The following is a 27,164-nucleotide window of genomic DNA, read 5'->3' as shown; positions in this document are numbered from 1 at the left end:
AGACTATAAAATATTATTTATGGCTGTGGAACAGCGCAAGTTATTCAGGTTCACATGATAAAAGTCAAAATATTTGGTCTGGATCAGGTTATTTTGCTGCTGCAGCCTTGGCTATAAAACATTTACGGCGCAGGTTTTGTTGTTTGAGAAAAGGTTGGAGCAGTTTTTCCTGGACTCACAGGTAAAATGGAGACCTTCGGAAAATTGTGAAGCGTCTCCCATTCCCGCTTCAAATACTCCAGGGAGCCGACGAACACGATGTGCTTGAGCTCGTGGTAGTGAAAGTTGCTCGCTCGCAGGGGCATGATGAAGTTCCGGAGGCCGATCAGCGCCGATTTCACGTCTCCGAAGATGCACACGACCACGTGGCCGCTGAGGAAGGTCATGGCTGCCTCGCTGCGGGTCTGATGAGGACAGGACACCCCCGGATGAAATGTTTCTACATTTTTAAGCAGCTGACATGAGGGAGGGAGGGGGAGGGGTGGATAGAACAGGAAGTGTTCCGTATAGTGGGAACCATATAGAAAATGACACGTCCAACACCTCGATACGCTGTGTTTAAGTGCCCGTCAACCTCTGACGGGGAGATGTGAAGCGACACATCTGTCAGCGTGGGGGTCCGTGTGTGGGAAGGAGGGGGGGGGGATGCAAATGATGTGCGCTGGGTGAAGGAGCGCAACCCACCAGGATGACCTTCTCGATGTCTTTGGACTGGCACCAGTGGAACATCCCAGTGGAGTCGTATTTCTTGATGTTCTCGTCCATACTGTCGATCTGCTCGTTCCCCGGGATGAGGAGGGGGTCGTGCCTAATCAAGGAAAAACAGAGGGGGGGGGGGGGGGTAGCCAAATGAATATGCTACACAAGTTAAGTTCCATTTGAATGTGGCAAATTCCAGTTTAGACCCCAAATTCTTAATCACCAGCCCAACTCCACACTAACTACTGTAGCTAAAGTGGTCCTTCCCCCCCCTCCCCCTTTTGGCTCCTTCCTGTCACAGCCCATCTACAGAAACGCCAAGAAAACTGCCATGTCATCAAGCAGAGTGACATCAGCAGCGGCAGCCAGGCGGAAAGCGATGGCAGCAACATACTGCCCTGACTGGCACGAGCACAGAGATGCAATTACGCCCCCTTACTGCACACAGCTTTTGACGTATTTGTGCTGCGCGGTAAAAGCTTTAACAGACCAGACTTTAAATATTTCAGTAATTTGCCCCATCATATTTGCTTTTCAAAGTGAAGCGCATTAATGTTTAACAAGGTCACCGCCGACCGCTGAAGCTAATTTCACCGGGAACTTTATCCAACCACCAAACGCTGACCGCTGGGACTCCTGGCGCGCCGCCGGCGTTCACCAGATCAGGCTAAAGGTGTGCGAGGCGGACGATAAATGTCTGACGCGCAACACGTTTATTCACAGCAGCGCGTGAGCCTTGATTCATGCTCGTTACGGCTGCTGTGATTGTAAAAGGGATTGAAATGAAAATGCTAATCTTATAAAACAGTCACAGTATCCCAGTATAACCAGGCCAAAGAGGAGGTGGATCAGGGATGAACCTCAGATCCACCGAGGCTTCGGGCTGCCTGGTTCCGTTACCACTAGCTGGACTTTGGAGTCGGATCAGTGCAGAAGATCTGAAGTTCCGTAAATCAAACGGGGGCTCGGGCAGAGAACTTCTCACCGCCAGAAAGCGCCTCTTTAACGCGAGCGAGGGCTTTAAAAGAATGCTCCTCTAAGCATCCTGTTAAGTATGCATGAAAGTGTCAGCTGAGACCGCCATCCCTCAGGCTGCGAGAGACTGAAGCCAGAAAAGCCCGCCTTGGGCTCATACGCCCTCGGGCAAGACCTGGATGTCCTCTCAAGAAGGGAAGAAAACGTCTCCTCCGCTCTCGTCCACCACCGATAATCTCGTCTGTCCAAGCTGTTCTCACTCCAGAAGGAGACGGCCGTGCGTCCGCCTCAGAAAGAGACCTTTCAACCACCGTTTCTTGTAATATCGAACGCATGAAAACCCAATCTCGGTTTTTGGGGTGGTTGTACAAAATGGCCGTTGCCCTCGGAGACCCTGGTCGCGCCGGAGTCTTGAATTCCAGTTCTAATGAGAGCGAGAGCATTTAGAGGTTTTACACCTCGGCTAAATATTACATCAGAAGTCAAATGTTGCAGCAGTCACTCAGTGGAGCTGCTGTCACTTCAGTGTGTCCTTGTGGAGATGACTGGTGAGGCAGAGCTCTGCCAGGATAGCTATCGCTCACTGTCAGCCGTGACGGCCTGTCACTATCCCGCGCCGCCAATTGCCTTGGCAGCGCTCAAGCAGACTTGACGTGTGTGTCACCGCGCGGTCCGATGTGATCAAATGTCTTGTGACATCCCACAATTAGATGTGTCTTATGACCATCAAGGAGCCCGTGGAAATGGTGTTAATTTCAGCGAGGTCGCCGTTGCTAAGTCAGAGAGGGGGCGCTGGTTTCTTAATACGCCTGGAAACGCGCCGCTTCCACTGAGTTCCTTCTTCAGCGCGCTCGCTTCCATTAGCGCCACGGTTCCTGGGCATTTTAACCCAGCACTTAAGCAGCGGGCCGACGTGTCCGACCAGATTTTGACGGCGCGGCCGCGGCACAGAGCCCTGCGTCTTCCGGAGAATCCCACCGACGGCTGCGAGAGACACGCAGCGGAAGATAAAGGCGCACTTCATGTAAATTGAGATGAGCGCGAGTGGCGGCCGTGGCGGCGGCAAGCAAAGCCTTTGAAAATCCTACCCATCATGCAAGCTGACAAAGGCTTGCTCTTCAAAAACCCACAGCCAATCTGTTGATCATTACTTATTTACAAATTCCTTGAGGCCGCAGGTCCTGTAAAAACACATTTGATATAGTACACTCCGAGATGGGTTTTCTTTCCCCCCCTCTCTGCTTGTTGCATCGAAGTATCCCTTAGGCTACTACCGCAAATCCCTCGCCTGCATGTCTGCTGCCTACGCTACGGACCAAACAACACATCTACTCTGAGTGTAGCGTGCATTAGCATGACAAGTAGATGGATTGGTTTGGTGGGTTGATATTTAGCTGGTGGCTACAGCGTTAGCAAAGGCTGCCGCGCTACCCAGGAGTCCTGGAACCACCTGGAGTGATTCAACTTTGACCCCACTTCAAACCGAATCAAACAGGGCAAACGCCCACCTGAAAAAGGCGGAGGCTACAGATCAGAGGACACAATCGTTACAATTTTGAGTCTTGTTTTTCTAGCCGGTACCTCCCTCAACTACAGTAGCTTCAAGGTCTGCGTTTATTTGTGGACTGGATTTCCAAATGTCACCTGAAAAAAAAAAAACCACAGCGGGAACATAAAGTCGTCTGTCAGTTTTAATCACATTCTATCTGCACAATTCCACTTTGTATACATCAGGAAGCAGGATTCCCTTTTGCCCAGCTTGGTAATAACATGGCACTTAACGCCACTGACTATCACTATTATGCTGCCTGTAATGGCCTCTTGTTGAATAACAGCGTTATCTGCAGTCAAAATCAATAAGCATCGATTTAATTTTACGGGACAAGATAAAAGCAAGGTAGCATTTGAATTCGCCTTCCATTGTGATGATACATATCATCCACAGGGTTCCGTGCTGCGGAGAGCTCAGAGGGACCTGACAATAGATGAATTGCCCTGGGCGATCTGTCTTTGGAGTCTCTGTGGTTAGCTGCTGCTGTCATTAGTGCCAGGCCTGTTTAAAAGCTGTTGTCTGGCTTTGTCACATGGTACCTTGTGGCAAAGAGTCTGACATTTGCTGCACCAAAGCATGTGATCCATTTTGTTCTTTACCTGACCAGCACTGAACTTTTGATATTTAAAAAGCAGCTGTTTGAAATTCGGTTCAATAGCAATAAAATAAGTCCTGTTTAACTATTAGCTTTATGGCTAATCATGCTAAAGCACATGCTAAGGCTCTAAATGGCCTCAAATCTCATCTGAAGATAGATAAAAGGTTGATTTATTAGATTTGATAATATATCCTGCCTCAACTATACCTGGTTACACTTTAGTAGCATTGCAGTCAAACTCTTTGTGCATAATTTTATGCATTTTTGTTCAACCAATCACATGTCGCCACCGTTAGTGAGGAGGAACAGGTTTGAAGGCTGTAAAAAATAAGAATGCTTATAAAAACCAGAAATTCTGCGGCGTGATGTACACAAAAACACGTCTAATGCTGCATTTCTGCATTAAAAGTGGGCAAAATTTTGGGCAGCAACTGTCCCTGAACGAATAACACAGGGTGAGGGGCTATAGTTCATGTCTAAAGATGAAATATTAAACTAAATGTTTGTCATGACAAAAGTTTATGTTTGGGATGAGTTGCCATGGCGATCGATATGAGCGATACCTTCCTCCAGGACTGAGCAGAGCCCCAAGAACAGCATAAAACATGAGGTCGAGGACCTACCTCGTTATTTTGGGTGAAGAGTTTGGGGAGTTTCTCATGCCTCCGTTCCGCTGCTTCTTCTTGGGCGACAACGCCGACTGTTGGTCCTCTTCAACTGCAACAGAATCAGAATCAGAGGGAGGACGCGGTGCCATCGGGTCAGCGGATTCACAACAGGGTGGAAGAGAGGCTGAGTGGAGAGGATGGAGCGAGCAGAGCACATCCACCAAGATGCAGACATGCAACAGCGGCATCACCACCTAGCATGCCGCCGGCTAACGTGGAGAATGTGGGCGTTAAAACGCAACGCCGCGACGTAGCAAACTGCTCTAATCCACGTCTCAAAATGTTCTGATGATACAGACCCACAATTACATCAAAGGCTAATAATTTACTGTCATTCTGGGTGAATTTGTTGTTGCTACGCGTTTCCTCTGCCAGGGATTTTGTCCTCTGCGGAGGAGCTAATCAACGACCGTTGTCTCGTTTCATTCAGGCAGCAGAGGCGTGTAAACATGAAGGCGGCCCCACATTCTCTGGTCCTTCTCCACCATATTCTCTCTAATGAGCCTGGTCCTCGTGCCAGAGTGATTTATGTAAAGGCGAGATCCCCCCGGACACCGCCCGCATCAATTATACATTTTCTTTTTGACTCAAGTAACCGGGAATAGTTTTAAAATAAAAGAGCAGAAATGTGACATGATAAACCGATTCAGATTCTGCTCTGTAGAACATTCAGGTTAGACTAGAATGGAACCAGTTGTAAAGAGGGGGGGGCTTCCTGGGGAAGGGGGGGGTTGTCTGTTTCGACACGCCGGCCCTTCACATTTTGTGCCGCCTGTTCAATATTTAATGCTGCACAGCTGACAGCTGCACACGCCGGGTCATTAGTAACGAATGCTGCGTGCAGCCACGGCAGTGCATGCTTTGCTACTTCTGTTGCTGCCACACACACCGAGGGGGGGCCTTGGGGGGAGGAGGTGGCGGTGGCCCTTACGGTGCCTGTGACCGAGCGTGGCGCTACTGGCGCGGCCGGGGTGGAATCTGTATTTCACCAGGAGGCTGCGCGCCCGCTGCAGCCGGCCGGCCTCCTCCGGAGCGCCCGGCCGCTGGCGGGCCTGGGTCGGCTCCCTGGAGCGGGACAGCAGGCTCCCCTTGCGATTGTTTACGAGCGGGACGGACGCAGCGGAGACCCCACAGCAGCGTCCCTCGCTGACCTCTGGGGCCGAGCTGTGGTTCAGGACGGCTGACTCGGACTGAAAACTGTGCGACTGGATCAGGGGGCCCCCGTCTACGGCTCAATAAAGAGGAGGGAAAGGAAGATTACTGACTGGAGCCACTGGGCTGTGGTCCGAAACTTCTCAGGGATGGATTAGATCACAGCATCGCTCTCTAATCTCTCTGAAGGATCACTTTGATCAAGCGGTACCCTTTAACTCACAAATAAACACGGCCTTTTTTCGGTTGCGAAACATTGCAAAGATTGGGAAAATAGTGGCCCAGCATCATTCTGAAAGATAATCCAGCAATGGTTCCGTCCAGGCTGGACTGTCATCAGAAGAATCCTTTGAGAAGCCTCCAGCGGCTCCAGAACAGTTCTGGCAGGTATTGACAAAAGAGATCATGTGACTCCTCTTACAGGCACCTAAATATCATCGGGGTCAGATTGGAGGGGGGGGGGGTCTAATTTCTTTGGCTTCCATCTTAGCTACGCTGCTGTAAGGGGAGGCTGGGGAGATCACCTGACTGGTCCTCCTCTCCTCCCCTCTCCCCTGCTCTCCCCTCCCTTCCTTTCCTCTCCCCTCCCTCTCCTCTCCTCTGCTCTCTCCTGCCTTCATCTCCTCTCCTCTCCCCTCCTCATCTCCTCTCCTCTCTTCCTTTCCTCTCCCTTCCTCTCCTCCCCTCTCCTCTCTCCTCCCCTCCCCTCCTTTCCTCTCCCCTCCTCATCTCCTCTCCTCTCTTCCTTTCCTCTCCCCTCTCTCCTCCTCTCCCTTCCTCTCCTCCCCTCCTCTCCCTTCCTCTCCTCCCCCCTCCTCTCCTCCTCTCCCTCCCTTCCTCTCCTCTCCCCTCCCTTCCTCTCCTCCCCTCCTCCCCCCTCCTCTCTTCCCCTCCCTCCCCTCTCCCTTTCTCTCCTCTCCCTTCCTCTCCCCTCCCTTACTCTCCTCTCCCCTCCCTCTTCTCTCCCTTCCTCCCCTCCCTTCCTCTCCCTCTCCTCCCCCCTCTCCTCTCCTCTCCCTTCCTCTCCTCCCCCCTCTCCTCTCCTCTCCCTTTCTCTCCTCTCCCTTCCTCTCCTCTCCCTTCCTCTCCTCCCCCCTCCCCTCTCTCCTCCTCTCCCTTCCTCTCCTCCCCTCCTCTCCCTCTCCTCCCCCCCTCTCCTCTCCCCTCCCTTTCTCTCCTCTCCCTTCCTCTCCTCCCCCCTCCCCTCTCTCCTCCTCTCCCTTCCTCTCCTCCCCTCCTCTCCCTCTCCTCCCCCCCTCTCCCTCTCCTCCCCCCCTCTCCTCTCCCCTCCCTTTCTCTCCTCTCCCTTCCCCTCCCCTCCTCTCCCGTTACTGTACTGATATAAACCATGTGGATTAAATCAGCCCTGTTTGAAAACCAGGTGGTTATTTGGGTGAACTTATCCTTTAGCTGTTCACAGGAACCTGGAGGGATCTGAGCTGCGCCGACGTCCCTCGGAGCTGCGCTGTTAATAAAACATCTTCACACTCTTATCGTAATTTAAGCACAATCGCTGAGTTTTTTAGGGGTAATCCTTTCTGGCAGAAGAATGCTAATAACTGAATAATTAAAATACCTCATTTTTATTAAATACCACTTAACCACTTGATACAGCCACTGATGAAAGGCTGGCTTTGACGTTCACTCCAATATTCATAATAAAACATGAATTAATAAGCACGCTTTCAGGTGTTTCAGCTATTGTTATGCCATAAAAACAGGGAGGTGACAGCGTGGATTAACAACTGGGAGCTGCTTTACGCTGCTCCAGCCCGATGGAGGGGCGAACGTGCAGCTCCTAACATGAAAAAACACGGCTCCAGTTCAAGTGGAACTAAGAACGTGCAGAGACACAAAAGGAAGCCCCGTTCCCCCTCGATCAAAAAAAATGTCTGGGAGCTGAAGCCGGAGAGGAGAGATGATTATTTCAACAGTCAGCTGTCTGACAGATTATCCTCTCTGCTCCTGACCTCCTCCGATCATCTGGCCCACGTCAAACAGGCACAGCACTTCTGCGCCGCCACATGTTGTGGCACATTTGTTGCCCGTCACCAGTGCCGTTACAGTGGACGTCCCACCGAGGAACCATGGAAGCCTCCTTGCTCATAAACCCTCCCTGCTTTCCTCCAGAGGCATTCCCCATTCCTGCAGAATGGAGCAGCAGCGCCACCTGCTGCCGAGCTGCCACCAAACCCCCCCCGGATTTGATCCTCGGCGATGGATGATGAGAGACTGTGCAGAGCGATGAGCACAAACACTGAAATCTGACAGGTAGCAGACAGGAGACAGCGGCAGATGGAGAAGGGGAAGAGCAGACGTCAGAACTTACTTGATTTGATGTATCCGTTGTAGCTGTTCTTGGCTGAGAAGCGGGAGAGAGGCAGAGGAGAGGAAGACATCGTCAGGAAACCAAACCATAAACCACAAGTGGCAACTGAAAACGGACAGATTTCTGTTCAAACACTGCAAAAATAACAGAAGCGACGCCTAAAGACAACACAGGCCAAGCGATGAGACTGTACATGCTTAAGGGGAGGGGCGTTCACCTGCTATATATAAGGTGTCAGGTTAAACATAAATATGGTTAGAGTTGGACATTACATGGTTTCCTATTGGGTGCAGCACAGAAAGAAATTGAGCGTGAGCTCAAATTTTAGGATCGAATTAGAGATCATGTGACCTGTAAGCATCTATTTAACTGCTAACGGTCAATAATCTTGTGCTTAAATGAAGAGTATTGCCTGACGCCACCTGCAAAGCCCTTTCCTGAGCAGATTTCTGGAGCCGCGGCGCTCATTAGTACCTCCGCTCGACCCTGCGCTCGTGATAAAGGTCACGTGTTGCGCTGGAGGGGGGACAGTGACAGTGGTGTTCAAACGGGGACCTCGCTGGTCCTGGCATCTGTCGCCTGCAATCGGAGGGTGCGAGCAGAGTCGCAGGGCTAACAGGCTAGCATCTGTCCCACAACCAGAGAGGAGGAGAGGGGCGGGGGGGAAGCTGGGCTGCCTGGTGGTTACGAACTGTCAGGCTGAGTTTCATGACAACCGGTAGTGCTCCAAAAATGAAAATGCAAACATAATTTCAGTGTCAGGCCGTATAAGGCCCCGCTCGGCGCCGCTCCTGCTCCGTGTAGACAGCAGCCGCAGAGCCGGGCTTGGGCTGAGCCAGCCTGGCGACACTTCGCCCCAGAAGACATGTTGAGGGGCGGCAAATGCCCTGAGATGTTCGCACACACGCAGCCTGGTCCTTGAACGCCGCGCGGTCGCTAAGAGTGCGTGACGTTCTCCGATGGTTTCCAGCGCGTGGTATCAACGCTCTGCAGACACGAGACACATTCTTCATGCCTCCTGCAATCCATCAACAGTTTCAGACGCCCTCTGGCGTAGAGGGGTCGTACGGGCAAAATTATGAATTTATAGGATCCTTTTCTTCCATTATCTTCCCGTTTATTTACGATAATTTATCATCATCAGTCGGAAACCAACAATTCTTCTGCAGACGTTATTTTCAAAGTGTTTTTCGGTGGCGGTTCATATTTTTGATCTTAATTAAATTATACCAGTACATTAAGCTCAGAATGCTCTGGAACCCCCCCAGGTGCTCAGAAAACTGCCCTGTTTGAATCCATCATCAGTGGGGTTCATTCATCTCAACAGACGGTTATTTCTGCAGGCAGCAAATATCAGGCTCAAGTCAGCCGTTTGGGGGTTTCCTTCCCTCTCCTGTGACACTTGAACACGTTTTGAAGCATTTATGGCAACTAGTAAAGGGAAACCAGTTAAATTAGTTAAAGTTTCATTTGAAAACATGACACAGCTCCACCCGCATGCTTCACCACGGCTACACTTCACCTCCAAATGCAGCGACACAAGCGAAGCCACGTCCGTAGCCACGACAGTGACACAGCGGCTACAGCTACACAGCACAGACAGCAGCGCACGGCTAACACAGCGCCCCCCACAGACACCCAAAAGCATGTCATGGCAACAACTTACAGGCACGTAAAGTGGCTGAGTAATCATTAACAGAGACAGCGGAGAGTGGGATGTGGTGCTGGGGGGAGTCCACGTTACAACGCACGTTATCTGGCATGCAAGGGCAGTCCTGCTCTGAGCGGCCGCAATCAAAACAACATGCCAGGCTCATGTTCTTGTAGGCGGGCGTCTTGGCTACAGTCAGGGGGTCAGACGAGAGGAGAGGAAGAGCAGGTTAATGTCAAGGGAGACATGATGGCGCACAGAGGAAGGCTGCTGCTGGGATACACAGGAGAAACTCCACATTGTTCGCCTGTCACAGCAGGAATGTCAAATGATCCCCCATGTTTTGCGGGCGATTTGGGTTAGGCTACTGTTGAAATAACTGGGGAACAACAGCAAAGGTATGGAAGAGCCATGTGGTTGTGACACCAGAGGGGGAGAGGGCAGGTCGGGGACCATGCCAGCTGCCGACATATCAAATTCTGTAAGCCCGGGGAAAATCCAACAGCTTTATTATATGTCCTGCTTCCAAATATAAACTCTGGGATGATCAAACAGAGATCTCTTTGAAAAATTGTCCCATGTGAAACAACAATCTCGAGAAGCTCGTGAAATTATATTAGTTCATAAAGTCATTAGACATTTTCAAATAAAACAAAAAAGCAGAAAACACACTAATTTTACATAAAATAACTGTCAGATGTGCTCGGTGGACTTTACGGCTCTGGGACACTCATCAGCTAAAATGGGCCTCTTTCCTAAATTGGTAGATCGAGGACATCTAGTGGCGACCGACGGTACTACACGCTGACGAGCGAGGACGTACATAAACACAGGAAGTCATAACATGCACATTCATATCTACAATCTGATACAAATGTTACTTTATTAGTAGGATTAGTCGCTCTGTTTTCTTAGACTGACAGACAGACAGAGAGACAGACAGGTTTCAGGCAGCATCAACTATTATTCATGCAACATTTAGGGTCACATCCACAGTTCCTTCGGTAAAGGGAGGCAGGCTGGTTTTCTCTTTTTTCTGGCTTTTTTTTTGTTTTACCAGTGAGTGAATAAATCCTTACTCACAGTATATCACTATAAAGTGATCATTTTTTAAAGCAAAATTCCAAAGCAGCAGGAAGAAAACACATCACATGTTAAAAGCAGTTTTGTTGTTGGACACGTTATCTGTCAACGGTCCCTCAGAGAAACCGTCAACACTTCATCTATATCAGCGCAGATAGTTTAAAGACAACAAAGCAAAAAAAAAACGAGGGAAAAACTCCAACATGCATAGACCAAAAGCACATAGAAACAGTTCGGCCGGTGGTTTAAGAGGCGTTCTCACTTTACTGTGAACCTACAGCAGCTGGGAACCGCATGGAGGTACCCATCAGGCTACAGAGAAGGAACAGAGCTCTCCAAGTTCTCAATACACAACACACCAGGATCCAGTTCACCCAAAAGAATATTTAAGCACGGACGTCAATCCGTTTCCGTTCAAAGATCAAAGAGAGGTCAAAGACCGTGCTGCTGGGGAACCTCCGCTTTTCTTTTCATTCATAAACCCAAGACAATAAAGAAAACAGGACGTAAATGGCGGACTGGAGATTAAGCCTGTCGAACTGGGAGTCACTTACATTTCTTGCATCCGCATTTCTTTATCCTTTTGGGGTCTGTGATGTCATCGTGGCAGGCTTTACAGTAATACAGCGCCCTGCGGAGCAACAGAAGGGCTCACCACGTCAGCTAGGATCCACATCCCAGAACCACCAGACTAAGAATCAATCATTGATGGTGGCTTGATTCTTTTTGTAAAGAAGATCCTTAATGCTTATGTTCAAAGCTGCAGCAGATAAAAGCTGGCTGCTAACAGCTCCATCTAATGACCTTCTAGCTGGAGAAAAAGTCTGTGAAATTCCCCCCAGAAACCCAACAGATGGTTAAAATGTAAAAAAAAAAAAAAAAAAAAGGAGTTTAAGGCCAAGTTGACTCTTAGTTCTGAGTTTTTGGTACCTCTTCACTTCTTTGGCATCGCTGGCAATGAAGAAGCCCAGAGTCCCCTCCTGCACCTTCACGTGGTTCCCAGGGTTGATCAGGGTGCTGGGAGGGAAAACGATCCCAACGTTAGGAATAATCAGCGGCAGAGCGGAGTCGTTTTCAGCCTCTGTTTGCACAGGAATGTTGCGTTCGACCTCGTCCGTGCCGTCAAACCGAGGAACCGAGGCCATCGTTAAAGCAGCGGAGACTCCTGCACACATCCCTAATGGTGATTTTAAAGACAAAAATCCTGTTCGGCACATGTTCTTACCTGCTTTCCCTTCGATCCGACTTGTATTCTATTGCTATCAGTAGCAGCTTTAGCTTCACGTAGCAGATTCTGGAAGAATTGGATAGGATTAGACTTTGTGGGCACAAATTATTTGTTATTGACTGTAAATCAGCTTTAAGGATCGTTTTCTACCTGACGATCACGTCATTTATAGCGTCTTAACTAAATCCAACATTTAATAACACAGTTACAGGAATTATTTGACAATAAAAGGAATATTTAAAGATCCTGAGGACACAGGAGCGACATTAACATCTTATTTTCATCCACCAGCAGCCTGGCGAGGTCACATTCTGATGACCTGCGGCGGCGGACGAAGCTGCTACGTAAGAAGATAATCGTGATGGTTTCTGACACGGTTCTGGGATTAGAGAGTAAAAACTGGCCGACCTTCCGTCACCAAAGCAGAAAGGCCCAAAGTCGTGGACGGGAAAACAAACCGCCTCTTTTATCTTGAATACATCCTCATTTCGGGGAAACTTACTCGCAAATGACGGGGAAGGACAGGCCCACGAAGGCGCTGGACAGGTACTCCGTGTACATCTCGTTGGCTACTCCTTCCAGGTAATACTTCTGCCACGTGTCCTCCTCGATCTGACGCGCGTTCATCGCAGGAGGATTCATTTATTGAAAACATCAAGACAAAATCGCGCCTGATTAAATTCTGTTCCTCTGCCTAATCTGCCTGCCGACTAATCCAGCCGGCACAGACGGACCGGCGACGGCTACCTTGATGAAGGACCTCATGGAGAAAAGGTTGGCCAGCATGGTGGAGAGCCCCTGAGCCAGGCAGCTCTGGGCGATGAAGCCCAGCTTCAGCTCCGCCAGACAAATGGCGTCGTCGCCCTCCTTCCAGGCCCAGCTGGGGATGTTGAGCAGGTGAGCCTGCAGAGAGGAAAACGTGCACGTCTGCAGCTGTCAGCGCTCGGAACCGGAACCGTCAAAGACCTGCGGCGCCCACCTTGTTGTGGTACTGCAGCATCTGAGTGATAATCCGGATTTTCGGATGGTAGTTCTTGATGGAGATTACTCTGGAGGGGGAGCAAAGGTCATGTGACGGCGTTTCCTAAACGCACACGGTCGTGCTCCGGTTTGCGATGTGGACGCCGTTTTACGAGATTTGGAACAGGAAATAGTTCCTGGTGTCCCTTTTGTTTGGGATGAACGCAATCTTCAGGAACATAGCGGCGTCTTGGGGTTTACCTCATGATGTTGGACGCGTCCTCCGCGTCGGGGTCGGCGCAGTATTTGTTGGCCAGGATCAAACAGGCGTCGGCTGATTCAATCTGGAGTTTCAAAAAACAAAAAAAAGGGATAAAAATCAGACATTTAAGAGACTTCCTGTCTGAAACGTGCCCTGGAGAGGGAGCAGGACTCAGGATTCTGGCACCTTGACTCTGGCCAGGTCATGTGGGTTCAGGACGGATCCCTGGTAGAACTCCACCTGGGTGAAGTGGCGCTTGAACAAGGCTTCCAGCTCAAGATTAGGGGAAATACTGGGAGAATGAGAGAAAAAGCCTTCAGTTTGAGGAGAAACCGCCGCCCGAGCTCCACAGACACACAACGCCGCGCACACGTCGCGCGCGTTTCCTACTCACTTATGGAGAAAAACAATTTCTACATTGACATCGTCCCTGTCCTTGTGTAGGAAGTCTTTGAGGAAGTTGGACACACTCTCGAGCGTTATGTGACCACAGACCACGATGTGCCTGCAAAAGGAGGTGGAATAATGAAAAATGACACCGGCTGATGGAATAACAGGAATAACCGGGACAAAATCAGGAATACGGGACATAAAAAAGGGTCACGGGGAGACGGTGGAGAGTGAGGACTAAAGGTGGAGGCTGTGGATGTCCGCATCAGATTAAGGGATTAGATTTGGATGGAGATTAGGACATCAGTTCAGAGTCATTTTTCCATTGCAGCATTAAACATTTATGAGAGAATTCTAAGGCTGGATTTTACTCCTCAATAAAGGCTCCCTGCTGTGGCAGAAATACACAATAATCCAAATAAATAATGTACAAGTTACAATAATGCTAAAAAAAATATTTTCTGATTATCAGAAGCAGCGAAGCTTTAATAACACATGTAAAATTAGGTTTTAGTTTCTGTATAAATGAGCAAAAGCATAAAAAGCATCAAGTTCCAGCACAGCTAGAAAATCCAAATACATCCTAAACTAAGCTAATCCAATCACAACGAGGAGCTAAACAACAGAAAAAGCTAAAGACAGAAGCTAAAACTGCACATTAAAAAGATATTTTAAGAAATACAAAAGGGGACTTACTGTTGCTATATAGAAAAACAGGCGGAACGTCAAAGTGCGGATGCGGAAGCTAGCGCTAACTCACATGCTAACACGTGCTAACTGCCTGGTTGCTTGGTACTGTGCCTGATCGGCACCCGGTTTGTCAGCTGAGCTCGGGCGAGAAAGTGAAAAGTTAAACTTGAGAGTTTTGGTGTCGGTTAGACTGAAGAATAAAGGCCAAGAATGTTCTAAAGCCAAGCGTAAAGTAGCGCTACACAGCAGCGTAGCATGAAGCATTGATGGCGGCAGGGCGGGATGGGAGACCCCGATCCAGTCATAAAACATGAGCTTTAACGAATGTGCGTCATAAATGGATGTTTATGGCAGCGTGCTGCTGATCTTTGGGTTATAAACTGGAATTCTGGTGACTTTTTGTGGAGATGAGAAGCCTAGATGAGTGAAAACAAATCTGCCACAACCACAAGAAGCAGCGTCGTTCCAGACATGCAGAATTTTCTCTCTGAATTTAGCGTTAGGCTATGTTAGCTAGCGGCTAATATTACTTTTAAATACTTAACTTTAGCAAAAGTGATTCATTTTACTACAGAGAAAATCCTACATGCACCAAATTTACGATCGGGCGTGATTAAATACCACAAGTGCAAATCAAATCTGGTTTTGAAGTGATTTGGTCGGTTTCTGAGCTGCTGACGTCATTTAAGAATTTTTTGAAAAAGGGAGAAATAACTCAAAAGGTTGCGAGAAATAATGTTTTCACAGTCTCGAACAGACACAAATCACTTTCAGATTCGCCTTGCAGAGTAAAAGCTGATGTTTCTACAAGCAACACACATACACAAAACAGCTGTACATTCAAATGTGCACATTCAGCATTTATTGGCCAATTCTTCAGTCACAGTGTGACTTTTCTGCTAGCTGAGATCACAAAAATCTCAAATGAGTTTCCATGGCGACCATTTTACCCAAACAAAGAGGGGCGACCTCTTTAAGAGAGGGCCACTGGAGTCACACCAACCACACCAGCACATGTTCTCTTCCTGTCTCCAGCAGTTTGACTTACTTTCTCCCTCGGGTTGAGTTATAACTCCCTCCGTATTTCTTCCGATTTAGGATGAGAGCGGCAATTTCTGGCACGTAGCGAGCAAACATGGCCTACATGCGTGGAAAAGACAAAGAAAAGGCATGCAGAGAAGGTTCTACTGCAGCGGAGGCAGCAGAGCCTCCGTCAATACTTACTTTCTCCCATTAACCGCACTATAGGAACCACCATATTTCTTGCGGTTTCCTATTAACTCTATGATTTCAGGGACGTAGCTGGCAAACATGGCCTAAGGAGAAGATAGGAGACAGAAGGAGAGACTAAAAAAAGAAGAAGAAGAGCAGGTGCTCCACTTTTTTTAAAACTGCTGAATGTGCAGTGGTGTTAATGTTAATTTCAACAAGAATGAGGAGATTGGTCGCGTGAATGTAGCCTGGAGTTACATCCCAGGGATCAAGTAGTATGAAAATGGAGAAATCCAGGAAATCGGAAGGCCGATATTTACGGACATGCGAGGAAATTAGGAGGAAAATGACAGCTGAGGAGGAGAATGTCAATCTGTGACAAGAGCAGAAGAGAATGAGATCAGAGACAGCCTTATGTGCCATGTTTCCACCAACAAACACACACGACCGACGGGTTTGATCGGATGGCAAAGCCCAACTGATGACCAGAGCGCCGCCGGCTCCGTTAAATGAACGCAAGTAAAGCTGATTTTTCCAGGTTTAGCGTTAAATTTGACTCCAAACGTTCGTTGGTTCAACTGAACTTATGATTAGGGCTTTTATTATCCAAAAGAGCCCATTTCAGAGTTAATTAAGCCGACTCATTTACAGGAATACCATAATGGAACTCCTCTAATTTCATTCTATTCATCTTTCTGGTGGCATTTGTACAGTAAAATCAATCATTCAACCAGCTTGTGGAAGTAAAAAATCGATATCCGATCGAACGCTAATCCAAGATGCTAACTGATAGTTTACAGCACGTCAGTGTGTCGCCAAAAACAACCGCCAGAATCCTCCCTTAAAAAATGTACTTATCTACAGACATTTAGTCAAACATCCACAGAAACTCCTTAAACTTGAGCTTTTGGAGTTGTTTTTTCCCTCCCTGATCCATGTTTAGAGTGCTAACGCCGCTTCATCCATCATGTCAGGCTTTGATTAATCATCCCTGAGTCATTGTGTTTGTTGGAAAAAGGAAGGAGAGGAGGAGGAAGCGGGGCCACCTGAAACCGCAGTGCTTCACACAGTTAATAAACACAAAAACTCTGTCAACATTCGTTAACAAACTCTAAACATGATGTAATAAATGTGCATCACTCTGGTTACTGCGGTAACGAGCCAGAAAGCCATTAAAGTCCAGAGTGGGGCCGAGACTCTCGCTAGAATCTAGGGAAAAGTAAAAAATGTGTTTTTTACCAAACCACCGAGGATGAAGAAGACCATGAAGAGGCGTCCCAGGGTGGTTTTGGCGTACACGTCTCCGTAACCAACAGTGGACATAGTAACCATGAGCAGGTACACACACTCCCAGTAAGAAAGGGCCTGGGAATTTTGGAAGTTTTCCCAAGGATCCCCTGAGTTTTCCACCTGGAACAGAGGTGGAGATGGGTTCAACGCCCGCCGTCTGTCTGCGCTCCAGGCGACGTGCTTGTGATGCTGCTAGGCTAGGCTAGCGCTAACCTACCAGGTGAATGAAGCCTGCCGCGGTGAGCCATGTGCTTATGAAGATGGAACACAGGTTCACCAGCTTTATAGAGTTGCTAGTTTTATTCAAAAACAACAGAAGAAAGAGCATGAGGCGCAGCACTTTCTGGGAATTATCAGCTTCTTGCATCCTCAGAGCTGCTGCACGTCTACATTCCCCCCCAGGATGACCTTAAATATGTGGAACGACCTTTCCGATTCATCCGGAACCTGTTCTTGCTGCACAAGTGCTTCCGACTCGTTGAGATTATTCTAAAGCTGCTCTGTAAACCCTCTCTCACATCTGTGCTAAAAGCTTTTATAGGCAGCAGCGAGGACGCAAAAAGCACCTGTTCCGAAAATTCCAGGCGGCACAATTTATTTAATTCATTTAAGATCAGCGTTTGGCTTCTTAGTGCACAATGGTACGTTTCACATGCAAAGGTCACATGGCAACATTTAAAAGCCCGCGAGATGAACGGCGACTTACCTTGTTTTCAGAATATTCAAAAACTGTAAAATTTCTGAGAACTGTATCAGCCTTAAGGCCCTTAAAAACCTCAAGCCTGCGGGAGAAGAAGAAGAAGAACCACAAAGTTCAGTCGTTAGTAACAGCATCAGCATCGGCGTCGCCGGCGAGCTCGCCGTACCTTTCATGCTTTCATCCAGATTAAGTAACCTCCCAACATTCGTTTCACTTCAACACAAAAATGCTCCGTCAAATCAGACGTGACGGAAGAGAAAGAGCCCAGCGCCGTCTAATCCGCAAGCCCTCGCCGGCGGCGGTTATCTATCCGACATGAGTTGCTCCCGATGGAGAAACTCCCAACGTGAGAGAGGTGATTAAAGACAGGTGGAAACATCTGGAAACAGACGTGACGTCATTTGCGCGGCCGGAGAGCGCCCGAACGCCTCGCGGGTGTTAGCGCGATCCCTCCCGCCAATTGTGAAATTAACTGAGAGGCGACAACGTCGGAGGAAAACACCCAAAATGACGACGCGGAGCGCTTCGCAGACCCAACTGGAGCCTGGAAACGGCTGAAACGCGCCTCAGCCGGGAGCGAGCGGTCAGGTAAAATCCATCATGGCTGTGTTAAATGGAGCAGCCAGAGTTTCCCTGCCGGACTCCCCTCGCGCTCCGCGCCAAAACGGTACAAATCAAAGACGCTGCAGGCAGCCGCTCAGCTGGCATAAACAGGCATAAATCATCTTAAATGAAATGTGGACCGGAGCCGTTTCTCGCCAGAGCGCGTTCCTCGCGCTGACTGGACCGAAAAGACAAATCCTGAAGCTGCCCCAGCAGGTCTTACCCCAGTATGAGACTACATGGACGCATCCACCCAGGCTGTACCAGATGCTGTCCTGGTCCTCTTTCTCGCCAACCTGCCCGTGGCCCATCCTGACCCTGTAGCCCTTCTGGAAGAGCTCCCCGGTGGACTTCTTCCGCCTTCTGGTGTTGGGCAGCGTCTCGGTTTGGACCCCTCCATTAGGGCCCCGGTACGCTAACATCTTAGTAGGAATCATGGCTGCGTCTTAATGCCGAGCCCAGAGTCCAGTCCTGCTCTATTCTGCCTCTACTATGGAATTTATGGAGGAGGAAAGTGACCCTCCTCCACAAAGCCGAGGAAAATCCAGAGAATCAGGTGCTCTCATGACAGCAGCCAACAGGTTGCGCCTTTTTAAAAATTTATTTATCTGACTTATCTTTATTGTTCTCTCGTCGGGATGAGGCGTGTTCACCGAGCTTAATGGAAACCCTTTCCCATCAGGATATTAGAGCGTAAGCTCCTTTAGGAATCATCCAGGGAAACCAAGAGGCAAGGCAGCCAGTCAGCTGCTCTACAAAGTAACCTACATTTCATCCGCTCACCCCCACAACTGTTCTTGACAAATTTCCCCTCTAATCTAGGATGGGAACAGCATGTTGCTCTGTTCTACAGCAGGAAAAAAGCAGCCAGAGCGAAGCCCAGCGTGGAAAAATAGTGTTTATGGATTTAGTGGGTCTGGGGTAATCCTGGAATTAATCACAGCTGATGTAATAACTGCTGTCGTAGTTTATGTTAACATTTAAATCATCAGGACGCGGAGAAGAAGTGTGGAAATACCACCAAATTATGGTTCCATCTGATCCCCAAAGCAGCTGCTCCCTTTTCTGCAGCTCCGCCGTTATAATGGACCCTTTCACAGCCTTTTCAGCGTCAAACGCGTCCACTTCCTGTCAATGGGACAACCGTCAGAGCTGTCCCGCAGGAGCAGATGAGACGCCAAGTTTGGACAGCAGGTTTAAGGCTCCAGGAAGTAAGGGAGCATCCATTAGAGCGTTTCAGTTCGGGAACATTTGGTGTTTAGGGACGTTAATACCAAAAGCCTCTTTTTGTGTTTCAGTTCAGAATGGGGAAAAAAAGCAGTTTCACCCAACAGGACCTGAACGCCTCACCAGGACAAGATGTTCAAGCACACAATTTAAGCAGGGGCAAATTTATAGGTCCCTTAAAACGTCAACGTCAATGAGCACAAGCACATTCTGCACGTGCACACGTGTCCAAATGATCAGACATGAGGGCTGGATCAGATTATGACCTCACCACCTGTTTCCACCACAGTTCACTAAACCAATCAATCAGTCTCTAATCCCAGTTGATACACAGATGCAGATTATTTTCCAGCCAGAAAAATTCCGTCGTCACGTCGCGCCCTTCAGCCGGTTTTCAGCCATTCTTCCGTTGGCAGGGAATCTGAGCAACAAGCTAAATCACAGCTGACGGGAGGGGTGGGAGCCAAATGTAGATGAAAGGTTTGAAAAAACAAAAGCAAACAAACAACAACAAAAAAAACAACACCTACACAAACAGAAAGATAGCAGCAGAGGTGATGGTGGAATTACAACGTTTGCATGATTTGATCCGCAGCAAAGTCGAAATTTTCTACATGGAGGCTGAGTGGAGAGATGTGGAAACAACCTAAAACCAATAAACAATAAAATGTAAACGCTCTTGAAAATCCAAAGATCCGAACCATCTCAACAAGCGGTACAAGCTGTACTCACTAAAGTCCACTAGACGGCGCCAAGAACCCACAGATTGCTCCAGATGGAGGGTTTTAACATGAAAACAAACAGGCGCGTTATGCAACGGCACCTATGAAGGCCTCGTGTGGACTTTAAGAGTGATCAGTGCCGAAAGAGGATGAAGATTATAAACCCAGTAGAGGAAAAACAAATTTCTCTTAGGGCAGCAGCTCTTTGTAGACCTATCAAGTAAAGTACTCCACACAATAAAACAGAGCAAAAGGTGTCTTTTTAATCCATCTGTGACCTACAGCAGGAGACTGAAGGTCAGTGTGAATGACCTCTGCTGCACAACCTTTGTGAAAAGGAGTTTAAACGACTGACATGACGACCAAACGTTAAGGTCAAAGGCTTTATGCATGTCACCTGACCCCGAACTAATGACAGGATTAACTAAAGCTCAGCCCCACCATGATTCACCACCAAGAATCAATAAATTGAGACGTTTTTAGCTTTAATCTTAATCTGGGGTCCCTGCGAGCGCCGGAAGCTGCTGCGCCTATAACGTCCACCAGGGGGCGCTACCAGCCCGAGCGGACCCCTGGACTGTTTCATGCGTTCTTACCGAGCCAGCTCCTGTTCAGGTACACCGACACAAACACCGGGGGGACCGTGAAGAAGTCCACCACAGAGTTCACCTCCAGCCAGAACCACAGCTTGTCGTTGGCAGCGATGAACTGCGGCAGAGTTTAAAGGTTAAAGGTCAAGGATGGAAGACTGGACGACTGTGGGTTCGAAAGCGCACTTACCCGCAGGCCAAAGTACAGCAGGAAGAAGATGTTGAAGGCCATGTCGATCTGCAGCGTGAAGTCTTTGTAGAAGTTCTGGCAGGATTCGATGGGACTATTAGGGAGGGGAAAATAAGGTTAAATCCATAAAACATTATCAGATGAAGGGATATTTGGATCTATCGTTTTACCAAAGAAATAAAACATAAAAGTTACATTGTACTTCTCCTAAAATGCATCATATAAAGGTATTTGAGAGAAAATAAGCATAAGTGTTGGTGAAAAAAGGTGAAAAGTCTATTTTTCCCAGTGTTTTTCTGTTGGGAAAGGACATGCATTCAGTGTTATACAGGCAATATATCATTAAACTATCTGATTAACCCTTAAAGAACTGCAAACGAACCGGTCAGATGTATGAAAAGGGTTAGCTGGTATATTTAGGCCTCGGTTTCCTGGTTTGCAGACAACGTTTCAGGTAAAGATCGTAGGCGCGGCAGTAGTTTAAGGGTTAAATGCATGCAGGGAGTCATGTCCTTTTATTAAAATGGAGTCAGGCAGCAATAGCAAATGTTAGCAATGCAATGAAGTCTCACCCTGGAAAAGCTTGTATCTGGCACAAATAAAGAGAAATAAATAACCAGGTAAATGTAATTATTATGAGTTCATTAGGTCGGGATAATGACCTAAAATCGCCACATTGCTCAGATAAAACATTGATTAAATGTCAGCGTGTTTTTAGAAAAATGCAACATTTTGGGCTCTCAAACACTTTTTCCAAGTGACTTTCTGAAAAAGTCCTTGCTGACAATAAAACTTTGATCTACAGCCGCGGCAACAGCTGCATTTCCCTCCAGCATGGGACAACGCTCGAATCTCAGACCCTCGTCGTCGTAAAGACAAAGATCCCTGAACCACAACGACTTTCTGTAGTTTTCACTCTTCCCTCCAGAGTTTCGCCAGTTTTCCCATCTGCAGGGTGGCCGCGCTAACACGGGCGCACACCTCATCACTCAACCACAATAACCTCCGTGCTCTTTAATACCACTCGGATTAGCGCAAATTGCTTCGGTTATGTAAAAATATTTGATAGAACACTGTCCTCATGAAGCTCAAAAGAGACATTAAAATAAAATAAATTACCCCAGGGATTAGTTTGTGCTTTGATACCATCTTCTGGTTAAGCTAACATCATATTAGATCAGTTAGGCTGAACAATTCTACCCCTGGTGGGCAGTAAACGCCCCGTTCCTTAAAAGAAAAACACAGTTGGGCCGCGAAAGGTGAAAGATTGATGGTACCTGCATAAGAATAGAATGTTCTGCCCTCATTCTCTGTAATGACACATCATCCCTGCAAATCCCTGCGACAGCGGACAGCAGAGGCGGCAGACCTGCTGCGCTAAATAATTAAGTTCCAGTAGGTCTGCTTTGGAAAAGCCTGTCATGGATCAACAAACGCTCTCAGCCCACAGGCACGCCTGCAGAGACAAGAATATTCCACCGTGGCTCTGATGATTCTGACAAACAAACATGATCAGGTTAAACCAAAAGCAGCTCTCTCACATTCATCAAGATTTTGGTAGCGTTACATTTAAGGCCGCGGAAACGGGAAGACCACCAGTTTGGAGCCCCATCAAACTGATGAACAGCTAACTGGTAATTAGCTCAGCACAAACACCTTTTTAAACCCTTTTATGTCAACTGGAGAAAATCTATTTCCCAATGTCCTCAGCCTGGACCATAAAATTGGAGGCAAATCACCGCCGACGTGGCGGCTCCTGTCTCAACCTGCTGAGCGGGCAGATCTTTGCGGGTTACCACAGACTAGTGACATAATGCTCCACAGGAGCATTTTTTTTACAAACTGTAAGCATTCTTGCTAGCCAACATTAGCTCAAACTTTTGCAAAAAACAGCCTTTGTGATTGGATCATGAGAGGTTTCCTGCTAACTCTGAACCAAGGACAGTCTGCTAACATGTTAGCCCAAAGGTCTGTTTACGCCTAAGCTGACACTCGGGCTGATAGTGTCTGAGGGCATAACCAGCCCTTAAACACAGCTGCACCCCCACATCCATTCGTACGGGGGTCGTTTCTGTCCGCAGCATTGCGGTGGTCTCAGGTGCAGCCCAGTAGCAGCCTGTTCTGTTCTGTAGAGGCTGCCTACCAAGTCTGTTCTGTCTAATTTGATTACTCTCATCCATTATGGAAGCAAAAAAATAAAGGACAACTGATCCAAAAGAACCAGTTATGAGGATCAATTACAAGGGTCCTCATTTATTAATGATGTAAAAACTGTTTTTGGAGAATGAATACATTTCAGACTCAAAGGAATACTGTCTGTAACACAGAGGAGCTGCGTTCAGTTGTGATGAACATCAACGTGCAAGTGGACGAAAGACCTGAGAGCAGCTTTCAGGCTCCTCTGCTGGGGCTTGAGCTGCCCCTTCTGCTCTCAGACCTAAAGTGGCTTCATTCTGTCTGTCACCAGAAGCTAGGTCAGCTCATCCATCATCTAACAGCCTCAGCACCACCCCCCATCAGGACTAATTACAGGAAGAGCTGTATCCGTTACAGTCTGCTGCCCCGTACAAGACACCAGAACCCTCCCCTCTAAGGCTTCAGGTGTGGTCAAGGGTTGAAATTGGGAAGTAAATCAGCTTAAAAAACCAAGCTGGAAGCTGAACTGGTGAGCAAAGTGGAAGAAATATGAACAGTGACGCTGCAAAACGACTCCCATTGTTTATTTAACGCTGTCCCCTTCCTGTCCATGAGCAGGTTAAAGAGGTTAGAGGTCATCCGTCGTCATTAGGAATGCTATCGGGAACCGTTGGCGGCACCTTCTCCAAACATAGATGGTGGGATGGAACTCTACCAGCGCGCGTTGATGAAATAAGGTTGCACTAACAATGCGGGTCGGAGCCACGACCTTTGACCCCTGACTATTCTGACATATAAGGCTAGCCACAGGCACGCCATCTCAGGCCCCAACGGCGATCCGATCAATCATCTTCGTAGATTTTGCCGTTTCTTAATTGTCCTTCCTGTCTGGACGGCAGCAGCTAAAGGGCCTCGCGTTTCCTCCTAGATGAGCGACGCCGATTGTTTTCTGCAGGAAATTTGCTCTTTCCGGGCTGGAAGCAGACATTTGTGCCCATTTCATCCGCGAGGACAGGCTGCATAAAAAAACCCTACACGTCTTGATACACCTTAGAGACAAAATCTCCACTTTTAAAATAACGCTCGCCCTCCTGGGTAGTTTGGGCCTTTTTCAGTGAGACGCCTGAGCAGCGTCTGTTACCAACGCTGCCGCGGGACTGCTGGTTGTCATCGGAGCGTGACCTTTGATCTTTGACCCACCTCCGTTGGATCACTGCGATGCTGCGCCGGCGTTAGTATATAACACTGTATTAGTACATGAAGGGGGTTGAAAGAGAGTTAGCGGTGATTCATCAGCCAGAGCAGAATTAGCAGCGAGGACAGTGTCAAAGGCTGAAACGAAAGAAAATACTTACTCGGAGGAATCGATGAAGTATATAACAAGAGCTCCGATGCTGAGAGCAAACACGAGCACCACCTGGAGAGAAGAGGGACGGATTAGTGGTTGATCGGTACAACACTCAACGAGCTTAAATTTGCACCATTCGTGCGGCGGCGCTCTTCAAAGACAAAACACAAATCAAAGGCAGATGGAAGCTTGAAACGAAGCAATTTAAATTCCCCTGGCGCTGGTGTTACAGGTGAGTTTACAGGTGTTTAGCATGTTTGCTGCTAATTAACTAGCAGACCAAAATGCTGCGAGGATACAAACGTAAGCGTCGGTGTGGGGGAGCGGCGCTGACACCGACACTCATCAGCTACTGTACATACAAGAGTAAATAAACACACGAGTCGCCTCATCGTGTAAATTGGCAGCGTCAGAGTGGGCGAGATGACACACTGGGGCTTCAGCTTTCACAGACAAACATGCTACTGCGGCGGCGGCTCATGGCCTCGGCAGCCGCCTGAAAACCGAAACCTGCGGAAGGCCGAGACCACATCAGACAGAAGGGCTGCAGGTTGAAGGGCGTAAGCTGAGATGGACGGGTGTTGGGGAACAAAGCAAGAGCCGCTGGGTGACAACAACTGTCGCCGCCACCGCCGCGAGCCGGGATTAGCTGGAGACACAAAGAGTTACACAGGAAGCAAGCACAGTGGCAGTTGCGTCGGGAGGGATCAGACGCTCCGGCAGAATGGCAGGAACGTTGCCACGGAAAGACAGGTTTTACTTCCCCAACAGTGACGCAGACAGAGAGGCTTGGATGGGTCCTCTCTTTAGCGTCCTCAGACGCAGCGTCCCATTAGCTCGACCCGTCCCGGCTCCTGTCAAATACAAATGACCCGATGGGGACCGACGGGCATCCATAATGAATGAGCTCAGCCTAATTCATTTCCATGATGGGAAATTGTATCGTCAGCCTGCGAAAATGGCTCCCCAAAGACAAAATCCCCCGCCCCTCCCCCAGATGCATTTTTAATCTGACCCTCAGCCTTCCTGAGAGGGAGGAAATCTCTTTATCTGACCATCCCAGTTTAGACACTGGTAGCAACCCAAAATATGCCCAACGCTGGCAGCAGGAGGTACAAGCTGCCACATTTAGCTGCCACGAATGGTGGCAGTGCTCACATCTGGGTCTATAAGGCATCTGCCAAGCTGGCCCCACCCACATTATACTATCACTCTCCTATGTGTGTTTTTAGTATAGAAATGGGGGGGGGGGGCTCCACATATAGGGATGTGTGAGGGGATGTGCTGCTTAAAGCTGATAAACATACAAATATGGAGGAGCAGACACCAACTGGGGGCCGGATCATATAAGTCATGGAGGTTTATTTAGCCCAGATATTAAGGATTCAGATTTAATAAATGACACTCAGAGTCTTTGTTTGGTCTAAATAGGGAGAGTGAACGTGTCTGTTATCAAATAAAGTGAATACTGATAGAAAGTGAATGCTGATAGCTCGTCCGATTTCAATGTTGCCATTAAACTACTGAGAGTTGACGGATTTTAATGATATACAGTCAAGTAAAGTACTTTAGTTTATATCCATCCATCCATCCATCCATCCATCCATCCATCCATTCTCTACCGCTTATCCGGGTCGGGTCGCGGGGGCAGCAGCCTAAGGAGAGAAGCCCAGACTTCCCTCTCCCCAGCTACCTCCTCCAGCTCATCCGGAGGGATCCCCAGGCGTTCCCAGGCCAGCCGAGAGACATAGTCTCTCCAACGTGTCCTGGGTCTCCCCGGGGGTCTCCTGCCTGAGGGACATGCCCTGAACACCTCACCAGGGAGGCGTCCAGGGGGCATCCTGACTAGATGCCCAAGCCACCCCATCTGGCTCCTCTCAACGCGGAGGAGCAGCGACTCTACTCCGAGCTCCTCCCGGATGGCAGAGCTTCTCACCCTATCTCTAAGGGAGAGCCCAGCCACCCTACGGAGGAAGCTCATTTCAGCCGCTTGTACCCGTGATCTTGTTCTTTCGGTCATTACCCAAAGCTCATGACCATAGGTGAGGGTAGGAACGAAGATCGACCGGTAAATCGAGAGCTTCGCCTTTCGGCTCAGCTCTCTCTTCACCACAACGGACCGGTGCAGAGTCCGCATTACTGTGGACGCCGCACCGATCCGCCTGTCGATCTCCCGCTCCATTCTTCCCTCACTCGTGAACAAGACCCCGAGGTACTTAAACTCCTCCACTTGGGGCAGGATCTCCTCCTTTACCCGGAGAAGGCACTCCACCTTTTTCCGGTCGAGAACCATGGCCTCGGATTTGGAGGTGCTGATTCTCATCCCAGCCGCTTCACATGCGGCGGCGAACCGATCCAGTGATAGTTGGAGGTCACGGGCCGATGAAGCCAACAGGACCACATCATCCGCAAAAAGCAGATCCCTCAACACCATGACTGCACCTAGAAATTCTGTCCATAAAAATTATGAACAGAATCGGTGACAAAGGGCAGCCCTGGCGGAGGCCAACCCTCACCGGAAACGAGTTCGACTTACTGCCAGCAATTCGGACCAAACTCTGGCACCGATCGTACAGGGAGCGGACAGCCCGTATCAGCGGGCCCGACACCCCATACTCTCGGAGGACCCCCCACAGGACCCCCCGAGGGACACGGTCGAATGCCTTCTCCAAGTCCACAAAACACATGTGGACTGGTTGGGCAAACTCCCATGCACCCTCGAAGACCCTACGGAGGGTGTAGAGCTGGTCCACTGTTCCACGCCCAGGACGAAAACCACATTGCTCCTCCTGAATCCGAGGTTCGACTATCCGGCGGACCCTCCTCTCCAGTACCCCTGAATAGACCTTACCAGGGAGGCTGAGGAGTGTGATCCCCCTATAGTTGGAACACACCCTCCGGTCCCCCTT

The 27,164-nt window shown here is 48.7% G+C and overlaps 1 protein-coding gene across 14 annotated transcripts in view; it reads right to left on the bottom strand.

The window, feature by feature from the left end:
* LOC101064381 (calcium-activated potassium channel subunit alpha-1) overlaps window positions 1-27,164 on the bottom strand; it is a 54,671-nt gene that overhangs the window by 7,257 nt on the left and 20,250 nt on the right. For 4 of the 14 annotated variants that reach the window (XM_029842826.1, XM_029842841.1, XM_029842846.1 and 1 more), the window contains exons 3-24: window positions 24,263-24,324; window positions 20,772-20,865; window positions 20,588-20,699; window positions 17,446-17,521; window positions 16,957-17,032; window positions 16,689-16,859; window positions 15,462-15,553; window positions 13,552-13,662; window positions 13,344-13,449; window positions 13,157-13,239; window positions 12,915-12,984; window positions 12,683-12,838; window positions 12,438-12,547; window positions 11,933-12,001; window positions 11,638-11,724; window positions 11,262-11,338; window positions 10,708-10,716; window positions 9,640-9,813; window positions 7,974-8,006; window positions 4,448-4,541; window positions 685-808; window positions 180-404 (exon numbers count right to left, since the gene is read on the bottom strand). In XM_029842826.1, coding sequence (XP_029698686.1) covers window positions 180-404; window positions 685-808; window positions 4,448-4,541; window positions 7,974-8,006; window positions 9,640-9,813; window positions 10,708-10,716; window positions 11,262-11,338; window positions 11,638-11,724; window positions 11,933-12,001; window positions 12,438-12,547; window positions 12,683-12,838; window positions 12,915-12,984; window positions 13,157-13,239; window positions 13,344-13,449; window positions 13,552-13,662; window positions 15,462-15,553; window positions 16,689-16,859; window positions 16,957-17,032; window positions 17,446-17,521; window positions 20,588-20,699; window positions 20,772-20,865; window positions 24,263-24,324 — 2,211 coding nt within the window. Of the gene's footprint in view, window positions 1-179; window positions 405-684; window positions 809-4,447; window positions 4,542-7,973; window positions 8,007-9,639; window positions 9,814-10,707; window positions 10,717-11,261; window positions 11,339-11,637; window positions 11,725-11,932; window positions 12,002-12,437; window positions 12,548-12,682; window positions 12,839-12,914; window positions 12,985-13,156; window positions 13,240-13,343; window positions 13,450-13,551; window positions 13,663-15,285; window positions 15,378-15,461; window positions 15,554-16,688; window positions 16,860-16,956; window positions 17,033-17,445; window positions 17,522-17,605; window positions 20,532-20,587; window positions 20,700-20,771; window positions 20,866-21,343; window positions 21,361-24,262; window positions 24,325-27,164 lie in introns of those variants that run through there. The other 10 variants (XM_029842831.1, XM_029842896.1, XM_029842902.1 and 7 more) reach the window with 6 other exon arrangements.

Source organism: Takifugu rubripes, chromosome 1 (assembly GCF_901000725.2).
Source record: "Takifugu rubripes chromosome 1, fTakRub1.2, whole genome shotgun sequence".
Classification (NCBI taxonomy): domain Eukaryota; kingdom Metazoa; phylum Chordata; class Actinopteri; order Tetraodontiformes; family Tetraodontidae; genus Takifugu; species Takifugu rubripes.
The sequence above is the reverse complement of the archived record's forward strand: the minus strand, read 5'-3'. Positions and strand labels throughout refer to the sequence as shown.